Source organism: Drosophila tropicalis, unplaced genomic scaffold (genome assembly GCF_018151085.1).
Source record: "Drosophila tropicalis isolate 14030-0801.00 unplaced genomic scaffold, ASM1815108v1 contig_878, whole genome shotgun sequence".
In the NCBI taxonomy this organism is placed as follows: domain Eukaryota; kingdom Metazoa; phylum Arthropoda; class Insecta; order Diptera; family Drosophilidae; genus Drosophila; species Drosophila tropicalis.
The window spans coordinates 17,089,175-17,108,700 of NW_027173374.1; the positions used below are offsets into that span (position 1 = coordinate 17,089,175).

The 19,526-nt window shown below is 41.2% G+C and overlaps 3 protein-coding genes across 5 annotated transcripts in view; 2 read left to right on the forward strand and 1 right to left on the reverse strand.

Moving 5' to 3' along the window:
- On the forward strand, window positions 1-1,538 carry LOC137584716 (probable enoyl-CoA hydratase). Its single transcript, XM_068300249.1, has 2 exons — window positions 1-943; window positions 1,016-1,538. Exons 1-2 carry the CDS (start codon window positions 88-90, stop codon window positions 1,120-1,122), a joined length of 963 nt encoding a protein of 320 aa, XP_068156350.1. The 5' UTR covers window positions 1-87; the 3' UTR covers window positions 1,123-1,538.
- Window positions 1,171-19,526, reverse strand: part of Tusp (WD40 superfamily protein Tusp) — a 27,786-nt gene continuing 9,430 nt past the window's right edge. For 2 of the 3 annotated variants that reach the window (XM_068300246.1, XM_068300247.1), the window contains exons 3-10: window positions 6,846-7,010; window positions 5,765-6,772; window positions 5,477-5,705; window positions 5,149-5,408; window positions 3,050-5,065; window positions 2,648-2,986; window positions 2,381-2,572; window positions 1,171-2,307 (exon numbers count right to left, since the gene is read on the reverse strand). In XM_068300246.1, coding sequence (XP_068156347.1) covers window positions 2,191-2,307; window positions 2,381-2,572; window positions 2,648-2,986; window positions 3,050-5,065; window positions 5,149-5,408; window positions 5,477-5,705; window positions 5,765-6,772; window positions 6,846-7,010 — 4,326 coding nt within the window. In that variant the 3' untranslated portion in view covers window positions 1,171-2,190. The remainder of the gene's footprint in view (window positions 2,308-2,380; window positions 2,573-2,647; window positions 2,987-3,049; window positions 5,066-5,148; window positions 5,409-5,476; window positions 5,706-5,764; window positions 6,773-6,845; window positions 7,011-19,526) is intronic. The other variant, XM_068300248.1, reaches the window with a different exon arrangement.
- On the forward strand, window positions 10,826-13,420 carry LOC137584873 (uncharacterized). The gene is made up of 4 exons (XM_068300459.1): window positions 10,826-11,104; window positions 12,108-12,507; window positions 12,563-12,690; window positions 12,759-13,420. The coding sequence occupies exons 1-4, from the start codon at window positions 10,880-10,882 to the stop codon at window positions 13,263-13,265; spliced, it is 1,260 nt and encodes a 419-aa protein (XP_068156560.1). The 5' UTR covers window positions 10,826-10,879; the 3' UTR covers window positions 13,266-13,420.

The following is a 19,526-nucleotide window of genomic DNA, read 5'->3' on the forward strand; positions in this document are numbered from 1 at the left end:
ATCGATAGTCAATTTACAGTTGCAATTGGATAAATGTTATTGTTTTTATATTTTATTTGCGGCAGTTGCAAATAACAACAAAATTTAATGATTAAATTTCGAAATTTACTCCAACAAAGTAGTAATATATGCAAAGGGATTTTTTTCCCCGTCTCAACAGTTAGAAATGCTTCTGAATCGGCGGCCCCACCCACGGTTTTAGTGGAAAAAGATTCACACATCACATTAATTGGAATAAACCGTGAGCAACAGCGAAATGCAATTGATGCTAATACGGCTCAGCAGATATCGAAGGCAATAGCAGATTTTGAAGCAGACGACACTTCGCCGGTGGGTGTACTCTACGGCCTAGGCGGCTCATTCTCAGCCGGCTACGATGTTGTCGAACTCGAGGCGGAGGCCGAGCGCGGTAGTCTCGATTTTCTGTTACGTCATGAGGGCTCCGTTGGCCCGACCAGACGTCATCTCCGCAAGCCCATTGTGTGTGGCATTAGTGGATTCTGTGTGGCCAGTGGCTTGGAGCTTGCTCTGCTCTGCGATTTAAGGGTAATGGAGGATACTGCCGTCTTGGGATTCTTTAACCGTCGCCTGGGCGTGCCTCTCAGTGATGGCGGAACAGTGCGCCTCGCAGCTGCTGTTGGCTACTCCAATGCCGTAGATGTCGTTGAGACGGGGCGACGTGTCTATGCCCGGGAAGCTCTGCGAATTGGTCTAGTCAATCGTATGGTGGCCACTGGCACAGCTCTTGGTCAAGCCGTCAATTTGGCATTCTCCATAGCTAAATTTCCCATGTCCTCACTACAGCATGATCGCAATGCTGTGCTGGCCAATGCCAATGCATATGAGCGACCTGGTTTCCATGCCGCCGTCAACAACGAGATCATGAATGTATCCTCAGCCATGATAACCGATATGCAAGAGGGCGTCAAACGTTTCAAAACTTGTGAGTTTGAGATTTCGAATCAATTTTGATTGATATGATCTTTGTATATATATTTTTCCTGCCCCAATTTAGCTGAGGTAAAGGGTCCCAAAACCGATTCCTGGCATATCAAAGAAAAGTCCATTCCAGATTGGGAAAAAGCCGAAATAGCTATCGAGGAGCAGAGGAAAAAAAGATGACAAAGAAATTAAACAAAATTCCCTGTATATAATAACAAATTTCATTGGTTTAAGTTTTTTGTATTCACATTTATTTTTTGAATTAGGTTGTTTTTGTTTTTTATAGTGTAGTTTACGATATTCACAACAATTACAATTTAACGAATATTTTCTTGGAAATCAAGCCTAACTACAAAAATGTGTTTGTTATTATTTTGTTTTAAGAGAAAGAGAGGAAAAGCACAAAAGTTTTTGTTGTTCTTGTTGTATTTTCTCACCATCGATTCGAGTGTTTTTGGTTTTTGTTAACATTCACATTCAATTAGTTCACAATATGATTTAATTTTTGTTTTCTGTTATTTTTTTTTGTTGCATTATGTATGTATATAAAAAATATGCTAGCATTAAGTAATTATATAATTATCCTTGCTATAGCAGTTTAATTGTTGTTTTTGCTTTGGAAATTGTTTATACTTACATCTAAAAAGTTTTAACGAAAGGAATTATTATAATTATTGCACTTAAATATCGAGTAAAGCGGAAACAAAGCTCTATCATAGGCAAAAAAGGCTGCTCATCATCATCATCATCAATGTATGTAGATACAAACTAGCTTTTTGTTTTAAAAATCGTCTATTGATCGATCTGAATCTCTGATGCTTAGACTAATAACTTCTACACATAATCGTCGTCGTCGTCGTCTCTTTATCCGCCACGAAAAAAAAAACGTGTCATTACAAATATTGCACAAAAAATGGATCGGACTGTAAGTTTGTTGTTTTTGGTGATTTTGGTGGTATACGGTATTTTAGAAACCACAATACATATACACATTATATACAAATTAAAAAACAAGCCTCTCCTTTATCTCTACTTTCTTACACGCGTCTTTATCCTGATTAATTGCATCCTTTCTTGTTGTATAAAAAATGTATGTGTATGTAGGCCAAAAAAAGCAAACAAAAATTTGCTGCACAATATGTTTATATATGTATATATGTATATGTATCTGGCAGATACAATACAATTATACAGTTAGCACACACACATACATATGGTTATATATCGGCATATGTATTTAGCATTTGTTTATTTCAGACGTTGAGTGACATTGGCCAGAGCCACGGCAAAGGCTTGCAGGGCGGAGAAAGGATATTGGAAATCCAAGGTATAGGCATTGCCATCGATGCGACCAAATTGCATGACCTTATAAAGAGAATGAGTTTTAAAAGGGAATATACATACATATGTATGGTGGAATGCTTCTTTAATCGGTTACCTGCTTGCCACGAAACTCAATTTGAAAGTTCTTGGCCGACTCTTGGGTCACACGTCCGCCAAAGTCCAATTGATATACCTGACTCATCTCATTCCACATGGGGGCTTTGTTATGCATAACAAATTCACGTCGCACTGGCGCCGGATTGGTGCAACTGGCACTGCCATTCGGTTCGATCTTTCCACGTTTCAGCTGTTAATTTGCGAGAGAGGGGAAGAACTTTACTTGAGAATCTCGCAAAATATCGAGAGAGATAAGACCTCCTACCTTCTGACGCAATTGGGCCTTTTGGAATGTCTCCAGATCACGATATTGTTTGCCATTTCCCGCATTGTTAAGATCTTCGCCAGAGCCATTCGTCTGATTGCCTCCCTCATCGTCGGAGCTCTCGATAATGCTCGGTTTCTTGCGCTGACGCCGGTTGAGAAGCGGGGAGTTGAGTATATGTCGAATGGGTGAATTGCTCTGCTGGCGTTTGTTCTTCTTGCTGGCCGCTGGTGAGGCTGGTGAACTGCGGGGCAAACGTTGTGGCGTAGACGGTGGGGTCAAACGACCTTCATCCAAATCCCGCAGACGACTAATAATGTTCTCCAATGTGGTTAGAGCCTGCAAGAAAAGTCATTATCAGATGGTGGCCACCTGGAAGTGGAAGCGGAATGAGGATCATACCTGTGTGTGTAGGGAAACGGATGCCTTGGCCTCCACGGGAGTTGCCTCCACAGTGCCGCAAGCTGCTGCAGATGTGGCCAGTTCTGTTGGCTGCCTCTCCAAGGTGCTGCTAGCTCCATTGACGGCGGTCGCCGTTGTAGTTGGGGTGGCTTCTTTGCGTCGCCAACGCACTTCTGACAGCTGTTTGACAAAGCTAAAGCCATTGTCCTGTTTCCTGCCCAGCAAGGGTGTTGAATTCTCTGTGCCACTCGCCGTCTCCTTGCTGCTGCGTCCATAGCCAAAGCGATGTTTCCTCGTGAAGAGGGGGGAATCTGTAAAGCTAGTAATCACATCGAAACGTTTCTTTGGCGTTGATTTGATGGGTGTGGCAGCGGCGGCAGGTGATTCCTTGGACTCTGATTTGGCTGATTCCACAACAACAGTGGCGGAGGTAATCTCATCTAGGCCAGATGTTGGCTGGCAGCGCTTGCACGCACTACTCGGATTCATGTTGTTGCGACACTTGAAGCACAGAGTGTTGGCCGCACTACTACACGCACTGCTGTCGGAGATCTCTTGGAGTTTCTTCACCACCTGCTCGTGCTCTTTGCTGGACAGTTTGGTCTGGGCGAGGGCCAGCAGATCACAAGAGTCGAGACTTTTCGATTTCCCCGTCTGCTGCAGTTTCACATGTCCACGTCCCTTGGCGTCCCCCAATTGCTGGCGCTTGCGGCGATTGCGACGCTTGTCCACAAGAATCAGCCGCTTGTTGGGGGCATCTTTGCGGAGGGCGGATAAGGCCTCATCGGAGGGTGTGATGGCAACTGAGTCTAGGTAGCCGACACTACAACTGCGTGTTATTGAATCGGGAAGTGCTGGAGCTATGGACACGACAGTCGGCGTACGTTTCATGCTGGTGCTGTTGGTTGTGGGTGATTGCGTCTCCTCGTCAATGTAGAGCATATCCCGTCGCTTGGATGTGGATGCAGTGGGCGCAGTTGCGGCGGCAGCAGCTGCCGCCATACATTTCACCCTGGCATCCATGCGTTCCAGATTGAGGTTGAGATTAAGCGGCACAGGATTAACATGACTATTCGCCGAACGTATGGGCTCCGACATAAGAGCATTCTTCACCTGGACCACATTGTTGGCATAATCTGCATTGCTGGAGTAAGACATAAGAGTGGTCTGACCAGCAGCCGGCACGGCCGGCCTTTCGAAAATGATGTCCGATGGAGCCACAGCATTCTTGGGAGACTGCAGTGTAGGTACAGCTCCATCGCAGTATAGCGGTGAGATGGCATGACGAGACTGGCAACTAGAGTTCGAACTGGAGCGACTGTAACTGTTCTTGAAACTGCTAATGGTCTTGGGTCGGGTGATTGTCTTGCTACAACTTGGACCCGCACTGCCATTCGATGGAGCCTGGTGTAACAGGACAGTGGTGGATGAGGCTGCTCCTCCAGCTACTCCACCTCCTGCAACAGCCTCCTGAGATTCATTGGAGGAATCATCGTCATAGCTTTCAGCACGGGCCAAGGAGCAGGAACCTGAACTACCACCAGAGTTGGAACGATCTGTCCCATTCACAGTCAGTGAGTTCTTGTGGCGAGCCAATAAACGATTGGGGCGCGGTGACATTGGAGCTATAAGTGGAGCCGTTCCGGGGCCATCGGTCAAACGGCGTTGAGGCATAATGGGTGGCTTTAGGCCACTCATCACTGGACCCGATACATCCTGAGCCGTGGTCACATTTACTTGTGGAACGTCCTGGTGTGGCAGCTGCTGCTGTTGATGCTGCTGGACCTCGTCTTCGTCCTCGGAGAAGATATTGGGATTAAATGTGGGATCGGGACCAGTTGGAAAATCGTCACGCAGCTCGGTGATTACCAGCGTCATCTGACGCGGCTGCAAATGCAGTAGGGACGTCTTATATGTTACTTGGCCTAAATTGGCTGGGACGGTTTTGGCAAGTCCATGAATTTTGAATTTGGTTCCCCATATATTCGAGGTGACCTCCACCAGTTTGACTTCCTGCTTTAGAGAGCGCAACAAAACGAAATGCAATGAAAATTGGATAAGAAATTGTGGCGACTCTTGGCCTCCTGGTTGCCACTTACCTCGGGCAAGGTGTCCACATAGGCCAACTCATCTAGACTGTCGGGATCTCCCGCCGATGAGTTCATACGGTCTCCTCCTTGATTACGTCGCTTAGGCCGCACTCTCTTCTTACGCGGCGTTCGTGGTGAGCCAAACCGGGAACGTTCCTCAAAATCACTGTCCGAAGAGTCTGTGCGTCCACTATTCCCAGTTGTGGTAGATTGACTGGAGCCCGAAGAGCTTTTACCCTCTCCAGAGTATTGATAATACAATGGAGCATCTGCAAGAAAGGTAAAGATTAAATTAGGATTCTTATGGACCGACTGGCTGACTATCCAATTGACTCACCATTCACTTGCGGATCGAAAATGACAAATTCCGGACGTATCTTTGAGGTGCGTTTGCCCTTGAGTAGAGGCACCAGTCCGCCCAGATACTCCAAATACAAGGTGTAACAGGTGCCCGAACTTAGATTGGAATCATCATCGTGCCGTATCATTGTGCAGTGCAAACGCGTAGAGCAGAGTGGAGGACGCGAGACAAAGTCACGCAATGACTTTAAATCAGGTACACAGCACTGCAAAAGAGAGGATTCCAATTAGGGTAAGTATTTCACTCTAAACTATTTTCACTCACTCGTATCGTTTGAGCAAACAGATTGCCAATTAGAGACTTAATCCTAGAAGGCAACGGCAACAAAGGCAATAGCGTCTCGGAGCCCACACTGGCTTGAATTTCCAGGCGACAGAGTAACTGCAATGAGGCCACCCGCCGCGAAACCCAGGCTATGTGGACTTGCGTTCCCGTGGCTATAAATAGGCGCTTATCGTTGTGGCCCCACGTGATGGCCGATACAGTGGCATTGCTGCAGGGTATATGAGCCTGATACAGACACATGCCCGTCTCAGTATAGAATTTGACCATGTTGTTGTAGCTACTGTTGCTGTTGCCATTGCTGTTGCCGCTATTCGGTGGTGCGTCTCCATTTAGATGATGATGGTCCACTCCAGTGCGCTGTGTGCCGGCCACGGCGAGCAGTTCGCGGGAATTGCTCCATTCCATGACCATGCCGAGGGCGCCATTAAGGCAGGTGTTGATATGTGCGGGTGAAACGTCGTCAAACGACTTTAGCAAATAGATAAATCCATTCTGAAAGCTAACGGCCAAAACAAAGGAACGCTTGGCCGCATTTGTAACACCGGGTTCGGTCTCTTCGCCCTCCTCCATTTTGAATTTCTCACAGGACCAGGCCATCGATGTGATGGGCACATCATTGGACAGCTGCACCTGAGATACCATTGCCCCGTGTACATCCATTACAATTACCTGCCCCTGCGTGGTGCCGAAATACACCTGCTGATCGTCTGGTGTCCAAATGCCGCAGGTAATTGTCGACTCCAAGTTCAGCATGGATGACCAATATCGCTGGCCAGCCACCGAACCGACCAGCACAAAGCCATCCTGATAGCAAATCAAGGCCATTCGACCATCATGCGACCATGAGAAATGCGTCACTGGCGTATTCCGATCATTGATTAGCTCTATGGACCAACGACCCTCGTATTTGATCCACACGAATATAATGCCAGAACTATCGCAGGAGGCTAGCTTTTGATACGGCTCATTCCACTTGACCAGGATGACCTAAAAGAGACGGGAAAAGGAACAAACCAATTGCAACTAATGGTAATCCATCTCTGCGAGCAAATCCACTTACATCCGATCGATGGCCACGCAAATTGTAGTTGGTCCTCAATGGATAGTCCATATTCTTGCGGCAATGTGAGGTGGTAAACGTTACGCCCACAATGCCACGTATGTTGCCTGTGGCCAGCCATCCCTCCTGATAATAGTTGGTTCGATTCAGTTTCCAGCCTTCATCCTGCAATGGAAAAATGGCAAAATGGCCGATGAGTACTATGTCGATGATGATGGGATTCCACTCTGTGTGTATGTGTATGTGTCCACAGATGTTGCCAGCTCTTTGGCAAGGAGCCTAAGCGGGCGCCAATTCCAACTCAATTGGCTGCTAAAAACTTGTAAAATGGATTACCAAAGACCGAGGGACCAAGGCACTGAGCTCAAAGTCAGCTCAATTGAAACACATTTGCCACAATCGACGTTTTGCCTATGCCTGTTTCTCCCCACTCCACCCCTTAGCTGACTCCACGACACGAGGCGACGCAGTAAACATTCTGGTCGTTTGAGAGTAATCCGGAAATTTACTTTACAGGAAACTGTTTCTTTCTCTCTCTCTAATAGACATTATCTCATAGTTGAATTGGGTAATAATGCACTCATATTATCAGAGAAATGTTTACTTAATATATCGCAAGTCTGATTATTCCCCTTCACGTCTTTGTAATTTGTTTATGCAGCGTATCATTATCACGATCGAAATGAAATACCCAGCGGAATAATAATTAAGTTAAGAAGATTATTGCATAATTAGAAATTGGAATCGACAAGTCTAGGTTACCATTTATTGTTTATTGGATCTCCAGCTTCTTTTCAAGGTGAAAGCCAACACACTATTTGCATTATGCCATCAATATCAATTCAAAGAGAACGAATCACATGGCAGTAGCCACAGGAACTAAATGGTATTACCGCTTCGAGTGGATGCTTTTGGCCACCTGTCGGTTATTTCCTTTTCTTTGCGGCTTTTTCTCATTTCTCTCCCGTTCTCCCTGTACCTCTTATCGGAACTCTTTGACTGTTTATCATCTGCAGCTTCAGCTGCGGTTGGCAACTGCCACTGGCAGTGGCACTCAACCGCAGTTTCAGTTTAAGCAAAGTTTCCTTTCAATTGGCAGCTTTGACGATTGTATTTCAAGCCTGAAGCATCACATAAAGTGAAGCCTACATTTCTGCGTTGCGGGCGATAAGTGAAATTCATTTCATTCAACAGAGATTTTTCAAAGCGCTTTTATGCTTTACCGTATTGTTTGTGCTTTCGTTTATTTTTTACCTTCCTCGTTTTTTATTTTAAAGCTATTTCAGCTAATCCCAGCTAAGCCAAATGGGCATTTTCGACGCCAAATCCAATTTGCGGGGCATAAATTAAAAATCCCAGCAGCGGCAGCAAAAAAGAAAAAACAGCAACAAGCAACGCAGCAAAATTGGTAATTTCCGTTTGTCCGGGCAAAGAGAATTTCAGCCATATATAGAATGAATGTATGACCCATCATCACATGGACATTGGGACAAGTTAATTGCTTTATTAGCCTGATTGATGGGCAATATGTTGTTATTGTCGTTGATGATGATGATGGCGGTGATGTTGCCGCTTTGCAATGGCAAATTCAATTATATAATTGGACAGACTGGCCTGCGGCGGACCCAATGCCAATTGCCTGCGACAGGCCATTGATTGTCTCATTATGGGCGCCTCCCCAACCCTTTTTCTCCCTAAAAATGGCAAGAAAATTCCGAGAACGTTTCGAGTTAAGTTAAGAATATGCAATGCAGTGTTTTCTTTGTGTAAAGTGTTATTAACCTTTCATTTGGCCACTTGAGGCCATCGAGAACGATGAAAACGTTGCCTTTTGGCTAAAATAAACACTTGAAATACTTGAAAAGCAGCTCGCACAATCATAGGAAAATATATTTTTTGATTTTCTTAAGCTATTTTCAATTTAATAAGTAGCACAACTAAAAATGCACTTTGTGGGGCGTACGAAACGTGTATTCCACTTGTTTACAATACTCAATAAAACATGCATGCAAAAGTTGATTGATATTGAAATGGAAATATTACCCTAAATAGAGCGTAAATTCAGATGCAGGAAGTAAACATACATATATCCACAAAAAGAGGAAATGAAAGTCAACATTTATTAACTGAAAATTCTCTTTTAATATGCTTTAGGAATGTATTTTTTAGATTTTTTAAAAAAATCGATTTAAAATGATACAATTGTTGAATGCCAGACCATGTTAAAGTGCATTACGAGTGCAAATATAGCCAAGAAATGAAAATGAATAATTAATGAAATTGTTGGAATCTACAATTGGCCTTAAAGTCAATTTGAATTACCAATTCAATTTTCTTAAATGCTGTAATTTCATATAGACAACAACAACGACAAGAGAGCCAACATCACGTTACGAGAAGAACGAGAAGTGAGAAGAGACGTTGTCTGAGACTGAGGCCAGGCTATGTCTTTGGTCAGATGAAATTAAAGTAGCTGGTAGCTTGTAGATGGTAGATTGCAGCTTCTTCTAGTTAGTGCTATTTGCAACTTGTTAACTGCTTGCCACGTTGGCATCCTGTCAACATTGTGCCACCATTCGTCCGTGTGCAATTCGGAAATTGCTTTGACTGCCAACAACATCCGACGGGCATTGCTCTGGCTTGTATAACGAGGCTTAAAGCAATTGCAATTGTACAAAATTTGTTGCATAGTTGCGCAAAATGCAATCACACACACACACACAACAATTTGTGGCATACAGCGAGATGGTAATCAGGAGTGCGCACAACATGATACCATAAATTATGGGGGCACAACCCCAAAAACTGCATTGCCATGCTCTATTTCAAATGTTTAGACACACACACACACACACACACAATTGTTAAAGCGCATTTAAATGAAAGCAATTTTCAATGCACAAATTTTTAGCTAATCTCTTTTCCTCTCTCTTTTCCTGTTAGAGTGCATTAACCATAATTGAAATTCATTATGCATATCCTTGTGTCCCCCACCTACAAACTATTATCTATCCATTCATTGCCCCCACAGAATGTCGGCCAGGATCTGGCAAATGAGCAGCACAACTAATGCAAATTAACATTTAATGAATTAAATATTTATTCAGCAAAAGTTTACTAGGCGACGACAACCAGAAAAATGCCAATACGGAAAGTATTAACGAATAGTCTATACCCTGGAAATTGTCGTTCTAATCTTTGTTTCAACTTTATACATATATTTTTTTTATTTTCATTCAGATGATGTCATTTCCATTCATAAACAAATTACTTAAAAGTTGTTTATCCTATTAGACAACTTTTCGTCCTCTTTGTTTGTAACTGAAAGAATTTGGTTTATTGACTCTAAAAAGTAATCGACAATGAAGTAGAAGCAATTTCGTTTGTTTATAAACAAATCGAAAAAGTTTCAACAATTTTCAAATGATATTTGTCTGAAGAATTGTGTGGCAAAAAATCATTATACCCTTCATTTTTTCTCACAAAGATTTATTTTCTATTCAGTTCTACTTTGCTGAGCTATTTTTAATAATTTTTTGTGTGGCCAATTTTAAACGCAATGCGAAAAGGTTGTGCTTGTTTGTTTGCTTCAAGAGGGGGGAGACCCTGGGCGGACGTAATCGGGGGGCGGCATGGTCTTTATGTATTTTCGGGGTCGTTGACAAAAACTTGGATAGGCGCATGATGGCTGGATAAATAAACAAACGATTGACTGACTGAATGACTGGATGAATGCTCTTGCGTTGCTCAATATCAGCCATTTGGGGTCAAGTACAAGACATACAAACCAAATAGTAACAAAAATCAAAATGCAGAGATTCTCTCTCACTCCCACCCTTTCTCTCACAAGTCACTCCCACTCTCTCTCATTGCATATATGTATCTACATACATACAGCGATCAGTCAGCACTTGGAGAGAGCCCAAAGCCATTCGCCGAATTCAGAATTCAGTTGCCAATGTTCGTTTGCCGCGGCGTGTTCAATTTCTTTTTGTAAATAGAATATGTTTTGAATGTCTTGAGTGTTTGACAAGATGTATACAAAAGTTGTTTGTCTATTGGCCTGTCTGTTCCTACTGCAGAAATGCAGTGTGGAGGCCAGAAGTATGTTTGGTGTCGGTAATCGGTTACCTGAGGATCAATTGCTTCTCAAGGATGTCCAACATTCACGTCCCGCCGGCTTAAATGAACAGCCCAGTGTGACGTTTCAATATGAGATTGCCGAGCCAATTACTTATATCGAAATTGTGTCTAAGGAAGTGAGTTTTGTGATCCCTCGTGATGACATTTAGATACCCTTTACCTAAATGGACTAAAAAATAGGGGTATACTAAGTTTGAAATGATTTAAATCAATTCCATTAGCAAGACTAACTAAGCTAAGACCTACATATATCCCAATATATGTATATATATTGTATAGATTGTTTGTGTCAGGGTAATACAAAGTCGAAGCACTTAACATAATGTGATTTTTTCGTGTATTTATTTTGCTTCTTTTTTTTTGCGCATATTCTTAGACCAAAATAGAAACGAATTTTACTTGGTTTTGTTTTTTATTTTGTCGTCATTTGCAGGGGACAACAACTTTCGGTCAGAGATTATATATAGTACATATACATATGTATGTATATGTGTATATTTGTGGCATATGCCGCAAACATATTTTTACTTGACTTTAATATATGCACAAATAGCCATGTCCACAATTCTGGTTGCTTCCTTGCATTGCCCTCAAAATTGACTGCTCGTAACAATTTCCAAATGTTAATATGTATATATATATATATATATGTATATATATGTATGTATATGGACATATGGCATGATAATTGAATGACAGAAACAACAAAAAACAAAAACAAAAAACCTATGAAAAACTTGGCAATAAGGCTTATTAAACCAAATGAATATTCAGCTAATAATATATTTGAAAACGTGTTTCGGCAAAAATTTTGCAATTTTCGAAAATGCATTTTCAATTTGTTACATGAGGGAAAAACACACACACACACTCACACACAGCGGGTGACTCTGTAGGCCAAGAATTTATGCAAAGTGAGCTCTGGATGGGAGGATTGTTGATAGATTGGCTATAGTCAGGCAGTCAGTCACTCATGCATGGCAGCCAATCGGTTTGGTCTGCGTATATGCTCCATTGAATCGAAAGACTTGCCAAGAAATTGGAAAAACAAACAACAACAACAAAAATTAACTGCTTTAATTAAATTTTTGTTATTGCTTCTCCTTTTGGGTTGTGCAGAACATTTTGGCAGAGGTAAAATTTAGCTATATCAATCAATTGATTGTCGGTGTGGTGACTGGCTATAATGGCAACACAACAACAAAAGCAACAATAACAGATCGACCGAATCCTCCATCTGGCTTCAATGTAACAATTATGATATTTGGCCTAAACGATACAAAACAGCACATGAATCCATCGCTATTCATAAATCGTGATCAACAATTTGAGGGTGAACTCTTGCCGGACTACGATGAATTGAATGCTTTCGTTGAAATGGACTCCAATCAGGATGATTACGATGATGATTATTCCAATAACAATTCGCTAAATATTTCGGATGAGAAACCCGAAGAAGACGAATATCAACCCAATGAAAAATCAGATAAAATAATTGAAATTGGACGTAGACAAAAGGGTAAGTACTTATTTGTTTAATTAATTTAATAATAACTAAATGTGTTTAATTTAAGACGATCGATTGGTGTACGAGACATATCAAACATCGGCCGATTCATCCAAAGCGCCGACCAATCACTCGGTGATCTTTTACTACATTGATAGTGATTCCATAACTTATGTCAAGTTTGTCATATTCGATGTGAGTACCAAGAATGGAATTAAATTAGTTACAATTACAAGGTCGACGATTTCTTATTTATCTTGCAGCATTTTAATACACAAGAATCGACGTCACCTGACTATTTGGCTCCTGTGGCGGAATATAGTCATTATTCGAACAATACGCTGAAGGCCGTTGTGAGCGATTTCAAGACGACTTCACTATTTGTGCAAATGTTTGTCTATGGTTATCGGGCCAATGAGGTTCCCCCCACCTTTGAACCCTTCCTGCCACCACCGCACTGGCAGCGACCGAAGGAACCCATAGAGAAGCCCGTACTTACGCCCATGCAGCGTATCCAGTTGGCCTTGTTGCTGGGCAAAGCTACAACACCGCCGGCCTCCTCCATGGAGGGGCCGAATAACGATGAAGATGACGATGAGGATGATGGAGTAACCCGACGCATTCGTCCCGAAGATATGGAATTTATTCAAGTCAGTCAGGATGTTGTAGAAGCCAAAGATGAGGCAAATGCGGCGTTGCCACAATTGGACTTGGGGTTCGGGGCATTTGTTGGCCTGTTTTTGTTAATCCTGCACAACATAGACAACTAAATACATAGATATATGCATTGTACATATGATAGAGACGGCACAGCCCATACTCTATCTTGGCAGTTAGTTAAAAAGAAATTGAAAGCTTTATGAGTAGACGTTAGTGCAACATTCTTTGTATTTGTATTTTATGGAATAAATAATTTTCTCTCCTATTTACACACTCGCTCGCTCGTTCGCCCACTGACGACATGACTAACAAATTGAAAGAAACAAGAAAAAAAAGTTTCCGCAAAAGTAGGTCAGGGCGTTGGGTTTAGCCCCTGACCCATACACGCACACACACACACGAACCCACCCTTGATAGTCCTGGCCAACTTAACTCCCTGTGGCAAATTATCTGCGTTGGCGGTGGTTGATTTGGCATTGCCAACAAAGACGGAAAACGAGAAGGAAGGCTGAAAAGAAAGAGATATAAAGTAACGAAAGAAACGAGAAACAAAAGTGGAAAACCAAACTGACGACAGTTTCTCTTCATCTCACCTCCTTGTCTGCCACTCCTTTCCCCCTGCTGCTACTCTTGCTACTGACTCGGAGTGTGTTGTTTATTTGCCCGGACATTAAGCCACAGCACCCAAATGTGTCTTTTGTTTAGAAAATTTATGGGCCTCTCACATAGTGGGCCAGCAAACAGCTGCAATCAGGGATAGGTTGGTCGATTTTAAATAAATATTATGGAAAATATTCCCATTACTTAATCCTTACGTTTAAGTTTTATGTTTGCCTATTAAATATTATCAATGTACATACAGCGAAAGTTTAAATTACAAAAGTAATCTTTAAGACCAAAAATGTATCATAAGCTACCAGAATTTTTTGTGATTTGGTTCGGTTTTAAAACATTTTAGATCTTCATCTTAATTGAAATTTGAATTTTTACGGCTAAAACTCTAATAACGACATATTAGAGCACTGTTATCTTCAAGCCAAACGTAGCCGATTAGGTAAGCTCGATCAGAACTAGTTTTCTAAGTCTGGCAACGCTGTCAGTTTTAGTTTGTCATTGCCGCGTCTCCTTGCAAATTATTTTTTGCGTGTGTTGAAGCTCTTTTGTGAAGTGAAAATAAATTATAGTTTTTTAAAGTTAAAGCAAGCAGCTTTCAAATGATGGTATGCGCATTGAATTTGATTCTTTGTGTTTAAAGAAATAACAATACTTTCATTGCGAAAAGCAGACGGCCATGCAAAACTTTGAGACTCCGCTGGCGCCGTGAGGTGGTGTGTGTGTATATGTGTGATCAAAGCTGAGCTTGTATTGCAATGTTATTTTATTTTGTTTTTTCAAGTGTGTGAGAGTGAAGTGATCGAAATCCAAAAGAAAATACATACATATGTATGTAATTTGAATTGCAAAATAATGATGGAAAGATTTTCAAGAGGATAGAAGGCCGTGAGGTAAGTGAATTTTAAGTTTTATTTTATTATACTTATTCTTTGTCTTTGACTGACTTATCCTTCACTTAATATATGTATAAAGATATATGTATGTATGTATATAGCTATAGCTATGTATAGGTAGGTTGTATTGGTATTAACGAAATTATAAAAACGGTAAAATTTTAATCGCCAAGTAAGGTGATTTTAAACAGACAGCTAGAAAAAGAGAAGTAAGATGACAATCAGTCTCTTTCTTCCTCACGTGAACGAAGAAGAAGAAGTATAAGAAGAAAGAATTACCTGTGCTGTAGTGTAACTAAGTATCAAAAATACCAGCAGTGGGTAGGAGCGAGAGAGAGACAGACTCGCTCTTGCTTCCAGTGACGACCTAAAGTGTATTCCAGCCCTAAAGTTTCCGCGATCTATCAAATAAATTTTGCCGACCGGAAGACCTAAACAACACAGAGGTAAGTTCCATTGAAAAAACATTTAAGCCTTAATAAATGCCAACAAATTAAATGTGTTTGGTAAAATTATTATTTTACATTTTAATTGCTCATTTATCCACAAAGAATTTAAACAAAAATGGTCAACTATTTAATTGGAAATGGTTATTTAAATTTTAGAAATACGTATAGAAACAAATGCAATTAAGGGTCAAATCCTGTCATCAACAAGTCCAATGGGTGTATCAAATTTTGTAAAAAGGATGGAAGAAAAATGCAATTTCAGTTACACTTCTGCTTTTTGTGTGATGCCAAAATGCAATTTATCTAGCAATATGCTCTCGGCATTGGTCCAGGAATTGTAATAATATACATATGTATGTATGTACATATGTATGTCTGGCTGTGAGCTGTGTTTGATGTCATTTGCAGCGCTACAAAGCAATATAAAAATGCTGTGTGCTACCTGTGAGCACACACACACAGACAAACGAGTCATGAATTCCAGAAGTCGCCTGGAAGCATGCAACAACAAAATGTCAAAGTCAGAAAAGTAAAAGACGAAACAAGTTTGCACAGGGTAGAAGGGGGGCTGGGTCCAGTCTGAGTCAAAACTGAATATAAAGATGGAGCTAAAGTTGCTTTTTATTATATATATAAAGATATTTATGTACATGTGTGTGTGTATGTGTATCTTTGTATGTGATAGCGTCCCCTAGGGGCCAGCTTATATAACAATATTTATGTTTAATTTACAACTGAAGTTCAACAAAAAATTTAACTCAGAGCCAAAACATTTGCAGCAGTTCCCATCAGATGAAACGAGAAACAATTTGGTCCCAGACTATGAAAAGCCGCCTGTGGCTGAAGCAGCAGCAGCAGCTTGGGCGAAATTGAAAATTTTCTTTTTATGCGTATGGCCGAAATCTGTCCGAAGTTTACTCAACACATTTATGTGTAAGTCGGCAGCCAAAATTGGGGAATATTAAACTCGTAAAGCGGGCATCTAACGGAGAGAATTGAAATTCATAATCCTGATCATATTATACGTCAACAGATTGCTTACAAAAAGACTTATCGAATGTTGAGAGCCTAGATAAAGGTTTTGATCTATGAGGGATATATTTCTTAGTCCAGAGTATATAAAAGTCGGTAAAATAAAATTTCTTAGTTGTTTTTATGCTCAGACATATAATTCAGGCATTATACGAATGAACGAGTGTATCTGGTGTCTCCTCTGTGGTGTTCCTGTGTGTGTGAGTAAGTATAACTGGGCGTGGCATTGTAAACAATATGGGGATAAGCAGCGACACACACACACACATCACAAGTGTCGTGTCCTCTTTGGCTTGGCAACGGTTGACAAGTCAGAGGGAGAGAGAGACAGAGAATTCGGAAAACAGAGGCAGGGCAGGACAGAAGGGCAAGGAAAGGGTGACGTGTGCTTTTGTCAATAACTTAATAACTTAAAATATGGTTTAATGCTCACGTAACAACATTTTGTCACTTGTGCCAAGCACGCGTAGGTGTGAAAGGCTTGGCTACACCCATAACCCACCACCCAATCCCCATTCAACCATCCAATTCAGTTCAGACAGTACAAAGTGATGGTGGTGAGAGTTAAAGGGGCAGGGAGAGTGTGGAGGTAGGATTGACTGTTGTTTGAATTTTCTTTTCGTAACGTTTTCCTTTAGTCTGTTTTTTTTGTATTTTTTATTCTTACTTTGTCAAAGCCAAGGCAATGGCAATGGCAACTTTTATGGCTCTGGCTTTGGCTTACACATGTACATACAAGTATGTGTGTCTGCACGAGTGTGTGTTTCGCCTCCCGGCAGGCCGCACGTGTTCCACCTTTTGATCCTTTTTAATGCCAACCCAAAAAAGTTGTATCGATTTTTCTTTTCTTTTTTTCTACATTTGTTGCCTTTTTTTTTTTTTGGTTTCTTTGCTTAGTTTATTTGCACATTTGCATTTAAAATAATTAAAAAGTATTCTCGTGTTTGCCATTAGCCCAATTTGAACTGATAGAGGAGGAGAGGAGGACTTCAACTGTATGTGTATGTGGATGGGAGATTGTGTGCATCTCAGCCTCCTTTTTCCTTTTTCCCCTCTCTCTTTCTGTCTGCATAATTTATAGAATGCTCATTGTCGGCACACACACAACCCTTACCAATATTTCTTTGTGTGGCTAGACCGAGACAAAACTCAACTCATTAGCGTGCATGCCTGCTAGAGGGGGAGAGAGGGGGGAAACGGTGAAAAAGATGTGGGGTAACAATGGCAAAAAGGGGGCGTGACATGTGGGGCATTTGTCTGGGTTTTGCTGCTGCATTTTACATTTGCATTTTATTAAATTTCCAAAGGCAACTCACCTGAGTCTTTCCGAGTGCAAGTGCTCATGTATTTGTGTCTCTGTGTGTGAGTGTGTATGTGTGTGTGCGTGGAGGGGCAGAGGTTGCACATTGCATATTTATGCACTTAATAACGCATTTTAGCATGCTCAAGTGCAGCTCATCTTTTGTTACAGACATAAAACTGTGAAAGTCTCTGCCTTATGAAATGCTTTTCATATAATTGCATATGTATTTGTTGTACTTGAGTCCTGCGTTGACAAATGGAGCATGGAGCAGCTGCTGGCATGGCAACTGACATCCTCCAACATGGTGGAACCCCATGGAAACCCACTCCCACATATATATATATATCCATTGAAACGTAATGCCGCTTGCTGACTTGTAGTGAAATATGAAGAAAATTCAAAGGAAATTATTGAGAAAAGAATAAAACCATTGAAGTTTGCTCGTAGTAAACTTGAAAAACTCTTTCCAACTACAAAAAAATGAGCAGAAAAGAGCGGCAGCAGGAAGACGAAGAAAAGGCTAAAAGTAATAGCTGGCCTTCAAAGCAAACGACTTTCAAAAACTTTATCTGACTGCAAATTTATTGATAAGATTTATTAATCATACATATAAGAGATAAGAGACGAAATGTTACAACTTTTTCAAAGTTCTTCCTTTAAAAAATTTAAGCCACAAAACAACGTAAAAGTAAAAGTTCAAGATTAATTTGGAGTTTTTCTTTACGGAAATTCTCGTAGAGTTAAGAGTTCATGAAATGTATTAAGAAAGTTTCTGTTTTTTTTGTGGATTATGCAATAACAATGGCTGGCCAGTTGCATAATTGATTGATTGATTCCAGTATGCAACAATTGAATAGAAAAGTGGTTAGCCAGTGGGAGGTGGGCGGAGAGAAAAAAAACACACAAACCACAAATAACAACGTGGACGTGAACGACAAAAGCTTGAAGCCCAGTGCTAACAAACAAAATGCTGAATAAACCAATCAATGACACAACTGAAAGCCACAGCCAAGTCAACCAAGTGTAAAGAGTCCTCGACACATAGAAAAAGAGGGAGAGAGAGAGAGTGAAAGAACGTTAGATGATTGAACTGATGCGGCCAATGGTCAGTATATGGAGGAGCTAGAGCCAAGAACAAACAAAGCAAAGTGCAGACTCAATCGCATTGAGCAGAGAGTGAAAGAGAGTCGGTGGAGGGAGCCAAGAAAGGGACTCTGGACGCCAGAAGCTATAGAGCATAAGCTGTTGTTTAATTGAAACTGTCAGCGGCAGGCAAATCTAAAGGCATGGGGCCCATAAATCACACCCTGTGTAACCCATGGAGGCCTAAATAACTAAGGCAAATACATTTCAAGATATTTTCACTGCTGCTGCTGCTGGGGGAATCAATTAAAAAGTTTTCAATTAACTGCCAGCAGCGGTAAAATTGGCACTTTTAATCGGCACCTGTTCAACAAGCGTAACAAAAACTCTGCTTAAATCAGCTTAAACAGCAACTAAGTGGTAGCATAGAGGGGATGAAGGGGCAGCGGTACTAGAGGAAAAGCACGTAACACATTTATTACGCGTGAGCATGTTGGTTGTGTCTCTCCTCTACTCTCCATCTCAGAATATGTGTTGCTGCCTGGGTAAATGAGTTTTGTGTATTTATTTTGATGCATACTTTTAGGGTGGCTTGTAAAAGTTTTCGTCCTTTTGGATAGAGAGGCCCAGCGCACAAATGATATAAGCTCATTTTTGTAGCTTCGCAATTTTATGAGCACAAATAACTAACTAACTAACCACCCGTCTCCCCACCCACATAACCAAACTGAAGGGTCGAATCGTGAAAATGGCATAAAAATACGCGAACCATAAAGCACAGTCTAGTGCACATAATTAGCCAGACGACGACTAGCCCAAGGGCTATAGCCAAGTGGTTTTTGTGGTCAGTAAGCATTCTCTCTCTGTCTGTTTGCCTGTCATTCGTTCGCACAAAGATTGAAAAGAACTCAATTATCTTTTACTCCTCAAAAAAAGTACAAAAAGAATTAAAAGAGAGTGCACGCAAAAAATAAAAACAGAATTGTCCAACGTCAG

Coding starts and splice junctions, on each gene's coding strand:
- LOC137584716 (XM_068300249.1), top strand. CDS start 88: ATGATTAAATTTCGAAATTTACTCCAACAAAGTAGTAATATATGCAAA. Junction 944..1,015: donor CGTCAAACGTTTCAAAACTT/GTGAGTTTGAGA, acceptor GCCCCAATTTAG/CTGAGGTAAAGGGTCCCAAA.
- LOC137584873 (XM_068300459.1), top strand. CDS start 10,880: ATGTATACAAAAGTTGTTTGTCTATTGGCCTGTCTGTTCCTACTGCAG. Junction 11,105..12,107: donor TCGAAATTGTGTCTAAGGAA/GTGAGTTTTGTG, acceptor TGGGTTGTGCAG/AACATTTTGGCAGAGGTAAA. Junction 12,691..12,758: donor TCAAGTTTGTCATATTCGAT/GTGAGTACCAAG, acceptor TTTATCTTGCAG/CATTTTAATACACAAGAATC.